Source organism: Danio rerio, chromosome 17, assembly GCF_052040795.2.
Source record: "Danio rerio strain M-AB ecotype USA chromosome 17, GRCz13ab, whole genome shotgun sequence".
Lineage (NCBI taxonomy): Eukaryota > Metazoa > Chordata > Actinopteri > Cypriniformes > Danionidae > Danio > Danio rerio.
In genome coordinates, this window is record NC_141037.1 from 58,538,092 (window position 1) to 58,555,452 (window position 17,361).

At 42.6% G+C, this 17,361-nt stretch overlaps 2 protein-coding genes across 4 annotated transcripts; both read right to left on the reverse strand.

Annotated features, from left to right (window-relative positions):
* Positions 1 to 129: 129 nt before the first annotated feature.
* olfm4.2 (olfactomedin 4, tandem duplicate 2) lies at positions 130 to 7,173 on the reverse strand. 2 transcript variants are annotated; one of them, XM_087291163.1, is made up of 5 exons: positions 6,631 to 7,173; positions 5,788 to 5,955; positions 4,670 to 4,882; positions 3,947 to 4,091; positions 130 to 1,938 (listed from the first exon to the last, which is right to left on the reverse strand). In XM_087291163.1, the coding sequence occupies exons 1-5, from the start codon at positions 6,697 to 6,699 to the stop codon at positions 1,133 to 1,135; spliced, it is 1,401 nt and encodes a 466-aa protein (XP_087147289.1). In that variant the 5' UTR covers positions 6,700 to 7,173; the 3' UTR covers positions 130 to 1,132. The 2 variants fall into 2 exon arrangements, with proteins under 2 accessions (XP_087147289.1, XP_087147290.1); XM_087291164.1 differs by lacking the exons at positions 5,788 to 5,955; positions 6,631 to 7,173 and adding exons at positions 5,085 to 5,270; positions 5,326 to 5,365 and having other exon boundaries at positions 4,670 to 4,988.
* Positions 7,174 to 9,441: 2,268 nt separating this feature from the next.
* olfm4.1 (olfactomedin 4, tandem duplicate 1) lies at positions 9,442 to 16,904 on the reverse strand. Of its 2 annotated transcripts, none has more exons than XM_087291161.1 (5): positions 16,146 to 16,904; positions 14,634 to 14,786; positions 14,022 to 14,234; positions 13,361 to 13,508; positions 9,442 to 10,379 (listed from the first exon to the last, which is right to left on the reverse strand). In XM_087291161.1, exons 1-5 carry the CDS (start codon positions 16,197 to 16,199, stop codon positions 9,547 to 9,549), a joined length of 1,401 nt encoding a protein of 466 aa, XP_087147287.1. In that variant the 5' UTR covers positions 16,200 to 16,904; the 3' UTR covers positions 9,442 to 9,546. The 2 variants fall into 2 exon arrangements, with proteins under 2 accessions (XP_087147287.1, XP_087147288.1); XM_087291162.1 differs by having other exon boundaries at positions 14,634 to 15,028; positions 15,739 to 16,904.
* Between the last annotated feature and the right edge of the window lie 457 nt (positions 16,905 to 17,361).

Sequence of the window (17,361 nt, forward strand, 5' to 3'; positions counted from 1 at the left end):
GCACCATTTAAAGGTCAGAGGAGTGAGTTTTACCTTTACAGCACACACTAGCTGGCCTCCGTTACACAAACACGTGTTTGTTAAACCTGCACCACTGTGACATTTAGGATAAAAACACACACTGCATGATTTTGATGCTTGTGTAAAACTTTATTGTAATCTTTGCATTTGTCGCAGAAAGGATCAAACTGTTCAGGCAACTGACCATCAGCATGGCTACTTCCTGATTTCCTGGTAAAGTGTCAGCTCATAATTTCATTATTAATATATAATTTGTTATTTAAATATGTAAAATGTGACACTGCAGAAATGAGGGCTAGTGTCAAAGTTTCTTTTGTCTCTCTTTGTATGTATTCAAAATATTTAAATGTGATACAAGAATATATAGTTTGCAGTATTGACAGGATTGGCACAGCACTTACACGGTGTCATCATGGTTGCTGAATTTCTTGCATCTGTTTAGCTGTTGTCCCGTCAATGCAGTTCAATTTAAACATGTCTTACATCTCATTTACTCAGTTACAGATTCTGGTTGGTGTTTAAGGGCACCTATTATGTATAAATGACTTTCATAAGAGGTTTAAACCCAGTTGTGTGTCAGAAGTGTGTGAATATATCCAGCCTCTAATAGTTAACATGAGCTAATTGTATTTATTATAATCAGACTTGATAAAAACAGTCTGCAGAAACACTTTGATTGACATTCTCCCTCTGTATGATGTCATCAGAGTGGGAAAGCCCCGCCCACTAGTGTCCATCTCTCCCTCATTAGCATAGAGCTTTAGTCTTGTTTTTGAGTTTGTCACTATGCTGACACACAGGCATTTGTAGCTCCGCCCTCTTCTGAAAAGATCACAATCTCATTTGCATTTAAAGCGACAGTCACCAAAACACTACAATTAGTATCAAAGCCTAAAAGGGTGAGTTTCAGAGAGCTGGAGAAGATTATCTGTGTGTTATTTTGAGCTCAGACTGAACACACACACACTCTAGACACATCAGAGACTAATTTGACATCTTGTATAAACAGGCATAAGAGGTCCCCTAGCACCAAGACACTGCACACAAACAAGTGACATTTACCGGACGCATCCGCCATGCATACGGTCAGTCCTGAACACACTGATCCTTCCTAAACAACCTTGAACTTCAGATTGTAAGTCACATAGTAGCCATTATTGAACATGTAGAGCTTCTGATCGGCGGGATTGTAGTCCAGGTACACATAGAAGTCCTGGAACTTCTCGAAGCGAATGCTAACGTGGCTTTCCTGGTTTTTAGTCGTGTCATAAGTGTAGAAGATCTCCTCGGTGTGGGTGTCTACAGAGCGGGTGGCGTACAGAACGCCGCATATCATGAAGGCATTGGTGACCGACTGCTTGAATATGCTGGTCTGCCAAACCTCCTCCACTGCAAACGACTGTTCGTTGATCTTCCCTAGGACTAGTGTACCGTTGGACTCCGCCGTGGCGTACGTCACCCACAGGCCGGACTCATCAGCGGCGAAGTCCAGGTTCTGGTTGGCGGAGTAATGGTAGGAGAATTGTGCGCTGGCTTTGGGAACCACCTTGGTCTCCACTTTTGCACTGGTCATGTTGAACTTCGCCATCGCGAAAGGGCTTCTGTACTGATAATACAGGTTGTTTTCCCTCACTACATAGTTGTTTCCAGCGCCGCGCCAGTCGTATTGGCGATCCACATACAGCAGATGAGCTTTAAAGCTCTGCCTGGTGATCAGTGTGTAGTAGGCCGAGTACTGGGAGATTTTGCTGACCAGCGTGTCTGAGCTGCCCGAGTACCAGTACATGCTCTCTGAGCCAGACAAGGGCTTGGAGTCTTTTCCCCATCCGCCATACTTGAAGGCTCCGTTCAGGTCTGCGTTCAGCTGGCTCACCACAGGCTTTCCAATCTTGAGAATGCCAGCATGCTTACAGGACCCTACAAGAAAGCAGGAGAAAGCAATGAAATCTGAAGAGACGTGCAAACTAATGGAGTAGATTTTCTTTTACAATCCAGGCTCATTCTAAAAACGTACCCCTATATAGATTTCCGGAGAGCACCAAATACACCCAGGAGCTATGCTATTTTGCAGTTTTTGTTTTCATGAATCCACTAGAGGCCACTGTGTACGCTTTTTCAGATTTCAAATTTCTCTCCCAGATGCCATTTACGCCTGCTGTTCTCACGTAAATCCACCAGAGGCCGCTACCAACCAACCAACCAACCAACCAACCCTCCTCCTTTACTAAACCCAACCAATAGTGTTTTCAAAAGCAGAGATTGACCATTTTGAAACTTTTCTTTGTCAGACTTGAACCCCGTCATTGTGGTCAACTCCTCTCTGCATCTCAGGTCCACCGACATACGCTGTGAGCCACTGGGCAAATTGGTAACAGTGAAAAAGTCGTCCATACGGAGGTGAGCGGTCAGCTGGTAGTGTGAAAAGGTATGGCATCAGACCGCCTCGTAACGTTCATTTTAAAGACAAAATGCAGCCATACGGACCTCTGGCTACATTATTCGTGATCTCCAGAAATGTACATAGTGCTGCGTTTTCAGAATGAGCCTGTGTTGTGCTTTTGATATTGGTGGAGAGCTAATTTACACCCAAATGTAAAGTTAAAGGAATGTCTGACGAAAAGGTAGTACAAGGGACCTATCACAGCGAAAGCACCACACTTTCCTTGTTCTGACAGGAAAAAAAGTAAATTGCTCAGCTCTTTTTATGTTGCTAGGCAACCGCTGAATCAGCTGTGTATTGTGCTGTTGATATTGTTCTAATTGAAATCATGTCATGTCACTGCCATATTCATCCGGTTATCAGGGGCCGGATCGCAGGGCAGCAGTCTTAGAAGAGAACCCCAGACTAGAGGTCTGCATTCCCGCAGGACCCGACCAGATTTCTACGGCGCGGGAATAAATTTCCGAATAAATCGCGGGAGCGGTCGGTAACGAGTTTAATTTGGGACGGGAGCGGGCTGTCTAGCAATATCGCGGATATTGCTATGCGAATGAGAGAGAGAGAGAGAGCTTTGCCTGTGTGTGTGCTTGGTGCTTGTGTGTGTGTATGTTAGTGAGCGCGCGCGCGAATGAGAGAGAGAGAGAGCTTTGCCTGTTTGTCTGTTTGGTGCTTGTGTGTGTGTTAGTGCGCGCGCGTATGAGAGAGAGAGAGCTTTGTCTGTGTGTGTGTGCTTGGTGCTGTGTGTGTGTGTGTTTATACAGACAGCTTGGCTGTCTGGCCTGTATAGCTGGGTGATTTTCGGTTGTGTTCTCCCCCGCTCTTTAGCGGGAATGGGTGTGGCGGGTAGAAAACGGGGCGGGGCGGGCAGCGGGACAACAAATTCTTAATTTTTATCGGGAGCGGTCGGGTTCGGGCTAAAATCTGGCGGGTGTGGGCGGGAGCGGGATTCAAAATTTAGTCCCGCGCAGATCTCTACCCCAGACTTCCCTCTCCCCATACTCTTCCTCTAGCTCTTCCGGGGGGATCCCGAGGCGTTCCCAGGCCAGCCGAGAGAGATAGTCCCTCCAGCGTGTACTGGGTCTTCCCCGAGGCCTCCTCATGTCTGGAACACCTCCCTAGCTAATCGTCCAGGAGGCACTTGAAGCAGATGCCCGAGCCACCTCAGCAGACTTTTTTCAATGTGGAAGAGCAGCAGCTCCTCTCCGAGATCGTCCAGGGTGTCAGAGCTCCTTACTAAGTCTATATGGGTGCACCCTGCGAAGGAAACTCATTTCGAAAGCTTTGCCTTTCGGCCTAGCACCTTCTTTACCATAACGGACCGATACATTGACTGCATTACTGCTATTAAAACTATTATGATTGGAAAACATTCCTTTCGTTAAACAGAAATTGGGGGAGAAAATGCAGGATAGGCTAATAATTCTGACTTCAACTGTATATATTTTAATGTTGTCAGTATTTGCGTGAGTGAGTGTGAGCGTATACCGATGGGAGCGTTGGTGATGTCCTGCTGGTCCTCCTGGCATTTCTTCAGTTTGCGCTGCAGTTTGGTGAACTCATGGCGAATCACCTCCAGATTACTGCGGTCGTAACTCTCCAGCTGGTCAACGATGATCCTCATGCTGTGAATCTGTCAGAAACACGCAGATATGAATTATTCGCCCGTCTGTATAATTAAGAAGATTTTCACACATTTCTGCACATAATAGTGTTAATAACTCATTTCAAATAACTGGTTTCTTTTCTCTGTCATGATGACAGCACATAATATAAGACTTGAGTGTTCTTCAAGACACTAGTGTTCAGCTTACTGTGACATGTAAAGGCTTCACTAGGGTAATTAGGGTAAAGTTAGGGTAATTAGGCAAGTCATTGTATAACAGTGGTTTGTTCTGGAGACAATCCAACACTAATATTGCTGAAGGGGCCAATAATATTGAGCTTAAAATGGCTTAAAAACAATTAAAAACTGCTTTTATTCTAGCCCAAATAAAACATCAGACTTTCTCTAGAAGAACAAATATTAGAGGAAACACTGTGAACAATTCCTGAATCTGAGAAACATCGTTTGGGAAGTACTTGAGGGTAAAAATGGGGTAAGCACAACAATCTTGTTTTCCTTTGACATGAGATTATTTTGCTTACACCCTTGGCAGATTATTTAGTTTATTTAGTTCTGGTTAACTAAATTGTGCTAAAACGCCTGACCTCAGCGTAGAGACTGTCGAAGGCGCTGGAGGAGGAGTTCAGTGATGTTTTGATCTGCGTGACCAGAGCCTCGAACTCCCTCAGCTCCACACGCAGCAGCTCGAACTCCAGCTTGATGTATTTGTCCGGTCCGCTCTCCAGAACCTCCAGCCGGGCCGTCAGGTTGGAGAGACTCCCCAGGAGAACCACCAGCTCAACCTTCAGGCTGCTGAGCTGAAGACACACACAGAGAATGAGTTCAGTATAGAAGAGCACCAGGATGACCAGCATAACCAGGTGATGCATGCAGAATGATAGCAACAAGCACTGATTTAGTAGACTTTTGAATGCGAGATGGAGAATTGCTGTTGTTGTTACTATAGGACTTTAGTATTATTAAGTAGACAGTAAAAATATCCATGAATTAACAGCTTACCTTCCAATATCTAGTTAACAGATCTTATCTCATTCCTCTCTGTAGAAAAAAGTGAAGTACATCTGGGACTCTACTGGTAAATTCTATAAAACTTGGCCCCGCCCATTCTGAATTTATTCGATGACAGAAATGATTTATTATTTGACTAAACTACAGCATTGTAAAATCACCACGACAGATCAATTACTAAAGTTGACGTGTTACCATAGCAACTGTAGAATCACCACGACAGATCAATTACTATAGTTGACCTGTTACCATAGCAACTGTGGAATCACCACGACTGATTAATTACTATAGTTGACCTGTTACCATAGCAACTGTGGAATCACCACGACTGATTAATTACTATAGTTGTCTTGTTGCCATAGCAACTGTGGAATCACCACGACAGATCAATTACTATAGTTGACCTGTTACCATAGCAACTGTGGAATCACCACGACTGATTAATTACTATAGTTGTTGTGTTTCTATAGCAACTGTAGAATCACCACGACAGATCAATTACTATAGTTGTTCTGTTGCCATAGTAACTGTAGAATCACCACAACAGATCAATTACTATAGTTGTTGTGTTACCATAGCAACTGTAGAATCACCACAACAGTCTAAGTGAAGTGCTTTCCCTCAGTGTTTACTGTAAATGACTATAGTACCAGCTGGTTGATGAACAATGCACTGTGGACTGTTTGCCGTGTACCTTGCTGATGTGGATCTGGACCTCCACCGCCAGCTGTTTGGAGGAGCTCTGCATCTGCTCCATCCGGTCCGCTGGGAATGAAGTGTCAGGCAGGAACACATTACAGACACACTGGCCCAAGTCCCCGATGGAGCCGTCCACACTGCCCGAGCCCCAGTCCTCCAAAGACTGCTCAACACACACACACACACACACACACACACACACACACACACACACACGCACACACACACACACACACACACACACACACACACACCAGATATTCTTCAAGACACTAGTGTTCAGCTTAAAGTGACATGTAAAGGCTTCACTAGGGTAATTAGGGTAAAGTTAGGATAATTTGGCAAGTCATTGTATAACAGTGGTTTGTTCTGGAGTCAATCCAACACTAATATTGCTGAAGGGGCCAATAATATTGACCTTAAAATGGCTTTAAAACTATTAAAAACTGCTTTTATTCTAGCCCAAATAAAACAAATCAGACTTTCTCCAGAAGAATAAACATTAGAGGAAACACTGTGAACATTTCCTGAATCTGAGAAACATCATTTGGGAAATATTTGAGAAAGAATTAATCAAAGAAACTCTCAGGAGGGAGAATAATTCAGCTGTATAATAAATATATATAAAAAAAAAACTTTTTTTGAATGCGATTAATCTTTGCCCTGCACTATATATATATATATATATATATATATATATATATATATATATATATATATATATATATATATATATATATATATATATATATGCCTATTTTCATAGATCAAGTTTCTATAAGAGGGTTAAAAATAAGTCAAATAAGCCAGACATAAAAAAAATGGGAGAAACTCTTACCAGCCAGGCCTGAGCCGGAGCCGCGAGCATGAAGACGGACAGCAGGAGGATCTTCCTCATCATCATCATGAGTCCACAATATGAGCTTCTCCTCAGAGCTTCAGCTTAAATATGCAGCCTGATATCAGCAGTAATCTACAGCACATGTCTGCTTCTCACACTGATGATGATGATGAAGAGCGGCCTGTTTGCTCAGGATGTCCTGCGTGTTTTATTAGCGGATGTTTTAAGGTTAGATTGTTCATCAGCCTTGAGAGAAAACATTATTTGGAAAAGCTGGAGAGAGTTTGCAGAGTATTATCATGCCGACATAATGACTGTCTCAGTCCATCAGGGGTGTAATAGTTAAACCATAAAGCACAACAAGCATCCCTGCTGAAGAAATAAAACAGCACACACTGGAAAAAGCTGCCATATTTTCTAATTCTCAAGTGTTTTATGGTTATTTACAGTTGTGAATTGCATTATGGGATGTTGATCTCTGCTCTGTCCACTTCTGATGGGGTAAATTCAACTCTACAGTTTAACACAGAGACTTCTATTGACATTTTTGTTGTATGAAATAATATAAGAACTAATATCTAGAGAAATAAGCCTGTAGAATACTTAATATTATAATAATATTAATAATAGTAATAATATCTTTTACAGTCTATGGCAGTGGTCACCAAACTTGTTCCTGGAGGGCCGGTGCCCTACAGATTTTAGCTCCAACTCTAATCAAACACACCTGAACAAGCTAATCAAGGTCTTACCAGATATACTTGAAACATCCAGACAGGTGTGTTGAGGCAGGTTGGAGCTAAACCCTGTAGGGACACCGGCCCTCCAGGACCGAGATTGGTGACCCCTGGTCTATGGTAAAATACCAGAAAATGTGCTGGAGTTTATTACAAGGTGTTTATAGCGTAATATACAACACCAACCCAGACAATATAGCACTAGACTCAAACATGTGCAGAAAACACACTTTTTACAATATTTCAAGGTTAAAAGATGTTGCAAGAAAGATTAAGCTCCCACAATGCAAAAAATAAGCAGGGAAAAATAAAACATGAACCGGATAGCTGCTCATTTAAAGATATTTTTTATGTGCACAAACATATTTGTATTTTTTTCAAAGGAAGCAGTTTTCATTTTTAAGACAGATTTATATCATTACAAAAAAGTAACTGAGAGAGAAATTAGTGGCAATATTTAATCTAAATGGACAGAAGCAGGTATAAAATATGGTGTCAGTGCTTTGAAATGTTTTGTGCACTGTAAAAAAAACAATAGTTGACTTTACTTAATAATAAGTGATTAAACCTGTTACTTATAAAACAATTAGTTGACTTTATAAAGTGAGTAAACACGTTGCCTTAATATGTTTAAATAAATGATCAATATGCAAAGTTATGAAATTACATTAAATTAAATAAAGTTGGGGTGACTTGGTGGTGCAATAGGTAGTGCTGTTGCCTAACACAAGAAGGTTGCTGGTTCGAGTCCCGGCTGGGTCAGTTGGTGTTTCTGTGTGGAGTTTGCATGTTCTCCCCGTGTTGGCGTGGGTTTCCTCCGGGTGCTCCGGTTTCCCCCACAGTCCAAACACATGCGCTATAGGGGAATTGGGTAGGCTAAATTGTCCGTAGTGTATGTGTGAATGAGTGTGTGGGGATGTTTCCCAGAGATGGGTTGCAGCTGGAGGGCATCTGCTGTGTAAAACATATGCTGGAATTGTTGGCAGTTCATTCCGCTGTGGAGACCCCTGATAATTAAAGGGACTAAGCCAAAAAAAAAAGAATGAATGAATGCCTTTATGAATTAAACAACACTCCACAGTTTCTGCAGCACATATAAAAAGAGACAGTGAAGCTAAAAACACCCAACATGACCAAAATACTATAGTATTATGCTGTATATATTGTAGTATTTACAACTCTTTGATAATGAATGTTTCAGCATATTGTAATATTAATCATATTGTAGTTATCTGATAAATTGTAATACTGTAGTATACTTTAGTTTTTACTACAGTAAACTGTGGTGTATTGTAGTATAATAAACCCTATAGTTGTGAAAAACTACAGTATTGGGTCATTTGTTTATATTACTATAGTTGTGTTACCATAGCAACTGTAGAATCACCACAACAGATCAATTACTATAGTTGTTGTGTTTCCATAGCAACCATAGAATCACCACAACAGATCAATTACCATAGTTGTTGTGTTACCATAGCAACCGTAGAATCACTACAACAGATCATTATAGTTGTTGTGTTACCATAGCAACCATAGAATCACCACAACAGATCAATTACTATAGTTGTTGTGTTACAATAGCAACCATAGAATCACCACAACAGATCAATTACTATAGTTGTTGTGTTACCATAGCAACCATAGAATCACCACAACAGATCAATTACTATAGTTGTTGTGTTACCATAGCAACCATAGAATCACCACAACAGATCAATTACTATAGTTGTTGTGTTACCATAGCAACTGTAGAATCACCACAAGGATTGCCTCAGGCACTTTATAGTAAGGTACAACCACACTATAGTACTCGCTATGTATTACTATAATATATTGTCATGGTAGATCAGCTGACATTCACTTTTAGGTCATACGGAATTGGATGAAAGATTGCCTTTGTAGTGTTATCTGTAATGCATTTTCAATATTGTATGGCTCACCATTTTAATTGATTACTAGATTAGATCAACAGAAAAATGCAATGAATACAAAATACTAGTGACCTCATGAAAAGAAATGAAATTGTATAAAATCACATTCAATATAAAGACAAAACTGCACACATGCATCATTCTGCTCATCAAACTTTATTACACAAACAGAAACACGTCACGTTCACTGCTGTTCTGTGTTCATCAGGTGAACGACATCTTATTCAACATTCTCAAGTCGCTCAGTCGACGAGGCTTTTATCTGCGGAGGCCTCCTGGTTGAACCACACATGATAGCTGACGTAGTAACCGTTGTTGAACATGTACAGTTTCTGATCGGTGGGGTTGTAGTCTAAGTAAGAGTAGAAGTCATGGAACTTCTCAAAGGGGATGCTAACATAGCTTTCCTTTTCGGTGCGGGTGTCAAAGGTGTAAAAGATCTCCTCGGTTTTAGTGTCTACAGACCTTGTGGCATATAAAACCCCACACACCATGAAAGTGTTGCCGACAGAGGGTTTATAAACACTGGTCTGAAAGACCATCTCGACTGCGAATGACTGTTCATTGATCTTCCCTAGGACTAGTTTACCCTTCGAGTCCGCCGTGGCGTACGTCACCCACAGGCCGGACTCATCAGCGGCGAAGTCCAGGTTCTGGTTGGCGGAGTAATGGTAGGAGAATTGGGCGCTGGCTTTAGGAACCACCTTGGTCTCCACTTTTGCACTGGTCATGTTGAACTTCGCCATCGCGAAAGGGCTTCTGTACTGATAATACAGGTTGTTTCCCCTCACTACATAGTTGTTTCCAGCGCCGCGCCAGTCGTATTGGCGATCCACATACAGCAGATGAGCTTTAAAGCTCTGCCTGGTGATCAGTGTGTAGTAGGCCGAGTACTGGGAGATTTTGCTGACCAGCGTGTCTGAGCTGCCCGAGTACCAGTACATGCTCTCTGAGCCGGACAAGGGCTTGGAGTCCTTTCCCCATCCGCCATACTTGAAGGCTCCGTTCAGGTCTGCATTCAGCTGGCTCACGATAGGCTTGCTGATTCGTCTGATTCCTCTATGATTGCAGATTCCTGATGGTACAAGTAAAAGAGTTGATCAGTTTAAGAGGTTAACCTGGTTTGCACTGTGCAATTACGGCTCTCATGTCACACTGTAAGATCTCAGTTGTCATGATGACAGATTGGACAACAATCAAGATGTGCCAAACATAGGCATGTCTTAAACCAGGGATCACCAAACTTGTGCCTGGAGGGCCGGTGTCTTGCAGATTTTAGCTCCAACTCTAATCAAACACACCTGAACCAGCTAATCAAGGTCTTACTAGGTATACTTGAAACACTCAGGCAGTTGTGTTGAGGCAAGTTGGAGCTAAACCCTGCAGGGACACCGGCCCTCCAGGACCGAGATTGGTGACCTCTGTCTTAAACGTTAGGGTTATTCTGGCATGATTCCTAACAGTACAACATAAACAACTGTAGCGGACATTTTGTTCATTAATAAAACCAAAAAAAAAAGCTGTGTTGACATTTCCCCATGCTGGTTGTTATGCTGTGCTCATGTTGGCTCTTGGTTTGCTGTCCTTCAGCTGAATCACACCTAGGGCCGGCGCGTCCATAGAGGCGACCTAGGCAACCTCTTAGGGCAGCATAGAGAGGGTGGCGTCCGCGACACCACCTTCAACACCCGCGCCCTCAATTATGTCCGCGACACCACCCTCAACACCCGCGCCCTCAATTATGTCCGCGACCCAGCAGCCCATACAACCCCACCCCCCCCCCCCCTCCCCCCACTTTAATTTGATAACCGGTCATTTCCGTTTTCCCTTTCGGGTTTCGGGCGGTAATAGATAGATGTATATATCTATGGAGGGCGGCATGATCGTCCTTTGCTTAGAGCGGCAGTTCAGCTTGCTCCGGCCCTAATCCCACCAGATCCACAACAAGATTCCAGCAACAATCAATTGGTCTGTCTGCACCAAACACGACACAACACTGCAACTGCACTCCTGAAGAAATGTTCTTTAACATTTTTAATAGGCTACTGAGTGACTGATTGTATTGGTCTGCACTGAGTTTCAGTTCAGGCGTTCATTCTCAAACCATCTGCTAGTTATTTGAGAAAGATATGAGGTGAACTATCTGCTGATGCTTTCAGTACAGCAATTAATATCAGGTAAATGTATTTGAACTCGCATTTAACACTGAATAAAGCACAGAAATCTGTCGCTGAGGTGATCTTTGTCATAGTAGTTTATGCTGTTGTTACGCTGCAAAGTGGCAGAAATAGTTTCTAAAATAGTAATTTCGCACATAGCCATTGCAGATAGCTAGAAGTGTAGTTCGGACATGGTGCCACACTGCAGGAAAGAAATCTTCTGAATTCTCCAGAACTTATTCAGAGCAAAAATCTGATCGCAACAGTCATTAAGCGGCTGTCGGTCAACATGTCAAACCAATAATCAAAAGACCACAGATTTTAGCCTAGGATTTCAGGAATCTTTTGGGATTTCTCGAATTTGTCTTAGATTACCAAATCGTGGCTGAAATCGTGTAAGCAGGGCTTTATAATTTCAATGCCTACATCAGGGCTAAGCAACTTTAGACCTGGAGGGCCACTGTCCAGCAGAGTTTTGCTCCAACACTAATTAAACACACCTGAACAAGCTAATGTAACGGAGGCCAGCTAGAGTAGAGCAACTGACTCCCATGCAGAAGGTTGCCGGTTCGATCCCAGCAAGGAGTGGGTTGGGTGGTGTAGGACCGGCGGAGTTACATTGATGCTCGAACCCAGATGGGAGTAAGGTTTAGAGGGGGTGCGTGTAACGGAGGCCAGCTCACCTCACTCCTCTGACCTCTAAAGGTGATCTAGTCACAGATACTAGAGGCCATGGTCTTTAGCCTCCTTGGTAGAGCAACCGACTCCCATGCGGAAGGTCGCCTGTTCAATCCCAGCTCAGAGCAGGTTGGGTGGTGTAGGACCGGCGGGGTTACACTAAGCATTGTCTTCAAGATCACCAGAAAGATGCAGGCAGGTGTGTTTGATTAGGACTGGAGCTAAACTCTGCAGGACATCAGCCCTCCAGGAATGAAGTTGCCTATGCCTGGCCTAGATGGACAACTAGGGCATACTCACACTAAGCATGATTGCCTTGAATCGTGCCCGAGCGTGATTGTCCCCCTTCCCCTATCCCCCTTAGCCTGCACTCACGTTGCATTTTACCCTCTGAGCCGGAGCACACTTACGTCATCGATGATATGACTGTTCAGTTTAACAGGAAGAGAAGCGCTCAGCACAGTAGAGATTGGCTGCGTCCGAAACCGTATACTTCCATACTATATAGTACGCTAAAATCAGTATGCGAGCCGAGTAGTATGTCCGAATTCATAGAAGTCGAAAATCAGTATGCGAGAAGTACCCGGAGGACTTACTACTTCCGACGATATTCTGGAGTGCACATCCCATGCATGCTGCGCTATCCCATGATGCCCCAGCGAATTCATGAATGGGAGTGAAACAACGCAAATGACTCAGGTAGGTCGCGTGACCATGACAAAATGGCGGATGTAGTACATCCGAATTCCATTCATACTTTTCACATTCATACTGTATAGAACGTACTTTCTAACAGCCGAGTGGTACGTTTACGTTCAAATGCAGTACCTACTGAGTAGAAGGCGGTTTCGGACGCAGCCCACTGCTTTAGTTATATCGTTTCTTACTATTTTAGTCATGTGGGATGCAGTGGTACACAGTCAAATATTTCGCTGAACAGATCCACAACTTTTGACGCTCATCAATTTTCATAAAAGTCCTCGTGCTGCAGGTTTGCTGTAGGTGGCAAGCTTGAAAGTGACATTGCATCTTCAGTTTCTGAGTCCAACTGAACAGCGATCTGGCACACCTCCTCCAACCAGTCCAGGGCCGGCCAACCGAACCACGCCCGGGCATGGTACAGAGCACTCACACTTGTCTAACGAGCCAGGAAATGGGGGTCAAACACACTTTGTGTGGCAGGGTTTGGATAGTCTAGTGTGAGTACACCCTTACTTACCAATGTTGGGGTTAAAGATTTCATCATGGCGTCTCTCACACTCCTCCAGTTTCTGCTGAAGAATTAAATATTCTCGGCGGGTCACGAGAACCAAGTTCTTGTCATAGGTGATCTCCAGTTGAGTCAGCACAGAAATCATAGTGATGACCTGTTTTCATCAGAAAACACATAGATTGGACACAATGCTGATTCCCAAGCCAAAACAAGAAATCAATCAGGTGTATTCTTTACTAAGCTAATAGACATAGTAGGAAAGGGAAGAATCTCTCATTTTATTGGTGCACTGGTAAAAATAAGGCAGAAAGGTGCAACACTGCTGAACACTGCTAAGTTACATTCACTTTTACAGGGTTTACAGGGGTCGAGACTTGAAATGAACCTCCAATTACTCCTGCATGTTTTACTGATGGCCCGCCCCCTACTCAATATTCAATTTCAATTGGAATGACATTAACATACTGAAAGAAAGTCTCAGCAATGTCTGGTTCACACATATTTAAGTGAATACCAACAATAAGAAGCTTTCTGTTTGTAGGATAAGTTACAGTTCAATAAATGCGCAATTAGTTGTGGGATCTACTGTACACAAGAGCTGCAGGTGTGCTTTGTCAACATTTGCATGTACATTTGTATGTAAAGGAGGATGTTCGAGAAGTGTCACCTGTGTACGTATGCTTATAAGCACACTGGAGGAGGCCTTTATAGACGCCTGCAGCTCCACAATCAGAGCCTCCGTCTGCTTGATCTGGATCTTCACCTCCTCCAGATGGAGCTCATTGTAGGAGTCGGGATCGTCCTCCATCAGCTCGATGAGCACCGTCAGGTTCTTCATCTTTGCAATGTAGACCTGCAGCTTGACCTCGTACACCTCAACCTGCAGAAGAACCAGTAAATGTTGTGTCCATCTGTCAATTGTTATGTCTAACGGAAACGCCAAGCTTTGCAAACGTTTTGAAAATGCACATAGAAAACGTCTGCACACAACTGAGAAGGATAAACAGTTTATTCGATAAAAAAAATTGCGCATTAGACTAAGATGGAAACGCATTGAGTGAATTGACCCCAGCATGCACACCAGAAAGTGCACGCCTCCGTTCACCACGTTCATTGCATTTCACCTTTGTCTTCTGAGGCGCAACTTATTTATTAGAGAAGAACAAACACCATTGTGGAATGTTTTAAGCAATATCCCAGTTTTGCACGTAAGTTTAATTCGCATCTTTGGATGGAAGCATCGATAATGACTGAGATTGTTTCTGAGATTGTACCACACCTTGCTAATCTCCATTTCCAGCTTGTATTTGATCTCCACGGCTGTGCTCTCCAGCAGGACGAGCTGTCCGATTGGGAATGTGCTGTTGGGCAGGAAAGCTTCACAGATGCACTCTCCACTGGAGGCACTGCCTTCAGCCCAGAGGCTCACTGCCTGCAGGACACAAGGGAAAACATCAACCTTTCTACTCATAATGTCTTCAAAGATGTCTCTCTGGAGATTAAAGGTGAAGGGATTAGAACAGGGGTGTCATACTGGAGGGTAGCAACCCTATAGAGTTCACTCCAACACACTTAACTGTAGTAGTCACATGAATCAATTGAATATCTAAACCAGGGTGCTCACACTCGGTCCTGGAGGATTGTTCCAACCCCAATTAGACACAACTGAACCAGCTAATCAAGCTCTTTCTAGGTCAGTGGTGCCCAAATTTGGTCCTGGAGGTCCGGTGTCCTGCAGAGGTTAGTTCTAACCCCATTTAGACACACTTTACCCAGCTAATCAAGCTCTTTCTAGGTCAGTGGTGCCCAAATTTGGTCCTGGAGGTCCGGTGTCCTGCAGAGGTTTGTTCTAACCCCATTTAGACACACTTTACCCAGCTAATCAAGCTCTTTCTAGGTCAGTGGTGCCCAAATTTGGTCCTGAAGGGCCGGTGTCCTGCAGAGGTTAGTTCTAACCCCATTTAGACACACTTTACCCAGCTAATCAAGCTCTTTCTAGGTCAGTGGTGCCCAAATTTGGTCCTGGAGGTCCGGTGTCCTGCAGAGGTTAGTTCTAACCCCATTTAGACACACTTTAACCAGCTAATCAAGCTTTTTTTAGGTCAGTGGTGCCCAAATTTGGTCCTGGAGGGCCGGTGTCCTGCAGAGGTTAGTTCTAACCCCATTTAGACACACTTTAACCAGCTAATCAAGCTCTTTCTAGGTCAGTGGTGCCCAAATTTGGTCCTGGAGGGCCGGTGTCCTGCAGAGGTTAGTTCTAACCCCATTTAGACACACTTTACCCAGCTAATCAAGCTCTTTCTAGGTCAGTGGTGCCCAAATTTGGTCCTGAAGGGCCGGTGTCCTGCAGAGGTTAGTTCTAACCCCATTTAGACACACTTTACCCAGCTAATCAAGCTCTTTCTAGGTCAGTGGTGCCCAAATTTGGTCCTGAAGGGCCGGTGTCCTGCAGAGGTTAGTTCTAACCCCATTTAGACACACCTGAACCAGCTAATCAAACTCTTTCTAGGTATAGGTGAAACTCCCAGGCAGGTGTATTGAAGAAAGTTGGAGCTCAACTATGCAGGACATCCGCCCTTCAGGGCAAAATCTGGACACCCCTGCTAGGTATACTAGAGACTTCAAGGCAGGTGTATTGAAGAAGGTTAGAGCAAAATAATGAAAGGACGCCAGCCCTCCAGGACCAAGTTTGAACACCCCTGATCCAAACAATACAGAAAATAATATATCAAAACATCTTCATTGTCTTCTGCTTTAAAACAGAGTGGATGTATTTCTGTGCTGTACTCACCCCCTGGACAACAGCAGCCCTGAAGAGGATTATAGGAAGAAGCGTCACAATCATCGTGGATCAGTTCGTTGTGTTGCAGAAGTGGAGATTTCAGGCTTTTTAAACAGCGTCTTATCTTATTCTGCATATTCAGCACCTGGGGTTTTCACACCATTATTCTCTGACAAATGAGGATGATCATATTTGTCTTTTGCGTAACTCTGATAAGGTAAATTACTTTGTGGATTTAAGGCAGTGTGGGACTGCAGATGTGTTTTCACATGAAGACTATCACAGAAACATGCGGTTAAGATTAAACAGAGCTAATGGTGTAAAAAGGAGCATAACCACAGTCAAATACTCTCACATGATTAAGAGATGGTGTAAGAAACGTGGTCTAACCTATATATGTTTTTATTATGGAAAGTAAAAAGTATAAGATTATAATAAGATTTACCAATTATATACATACATACAGTTGAGGTCAGAATTATTAGCCCGCTTTTGATTTTTTTTTCTTTTTTAAATATTTCCCAAATGATGTTTGACAGAGCAAGGAAATTTTCACAATATGTCTGATAATATTTTTTCTTCTAGAAAAAGTACTATTTGTTTTATTTCGGCTAGAATAAAAGCAGTTTTGATTTTTTTAAAAACAATTTTTGGGACAAAATTATTAGCCACTTTAAACTATTTTTTTTTTCGATAGTCTACAGAACAAACCTTTGTTATAGAATAACTTGCCTTATTACCCTAACCTGCCTAGTTAACCTTATTAACCTAGTGAAGCCTTTAAATGTCACTTTAAGCTGTATAGAAGTGTCTTGAAAAATATCAAGTAAACTATTATTTACTGTCGTCATGGCTAAGATAGAATAGATCAGTTATTAGAAATAGGTTTTTAAAACTATTATGCTTAGAAATGTGCTGAAACAATCTTCCCTCCATTAAACAGAAATTGGGGAAAAAATAAACAGGGGCGCTAATAATTCAGGGGGGCAAATAATTCTGATTTCAACTATATATGGGGTAAATCTGCAACATTTTCATTGATCGTGGCTATAACACTAAAACAAATATATTAGATTATACTATATTGTGTATCCTAATGCATTAGTTTTGGTACCATAATGTGATATTTTAGCATATCTTGTAATAAACTGGTGTTTCAGAAGCGTTAATGACGATTTAAAAAAATAATTTTTAATGAAGCAAAATTGTAGGACTTTTACTATTC

Coding starts and splice junctions, on each gene's coding strand:
- olfm4.2 (XM_087291163.1), bottom strand. CDS start 6,699: ATGATGATGATGAGGAAGATCCTCCTGCTGTCCGTCTTCATGCTCGCG. Junction 5,956..6,630: donor CTCCGGCTCAGGCCTGGCTG/GTAAGAGTTTCT, acceptor TGTGTTGAGCAG/TCTTTGGAGGACTGGGGCTC. Junction 1,939..3,946: donor CATCACCAACGCTCCCATCG/GTATACGCTCAC, acceptor GCTTTCTTGTAG/GGTCCTGTAAGCATGCTGGC.
- olfm4.1 (XM_087291161.1), bottom strand. CDS start 16,199: ATGATTGTGACGCTTCTTCCTATAATCCTCTTCAGGGCTGCTGTTGTC. Junction 14,235..14,633: donor TGGAAATGGAGATTAGCAAG/GTGTGGTACAAT, acceptor GTTCTTCTGCAG/GTTGAGGTGTACGAGGTCAA. Junction 10,380..13,360: donor AATCTTTAACCCCAACATTG/GTAAGTAAGGGT, acceptor TTGTACCATCAG/GAATCTGCAATCATAGAGGA.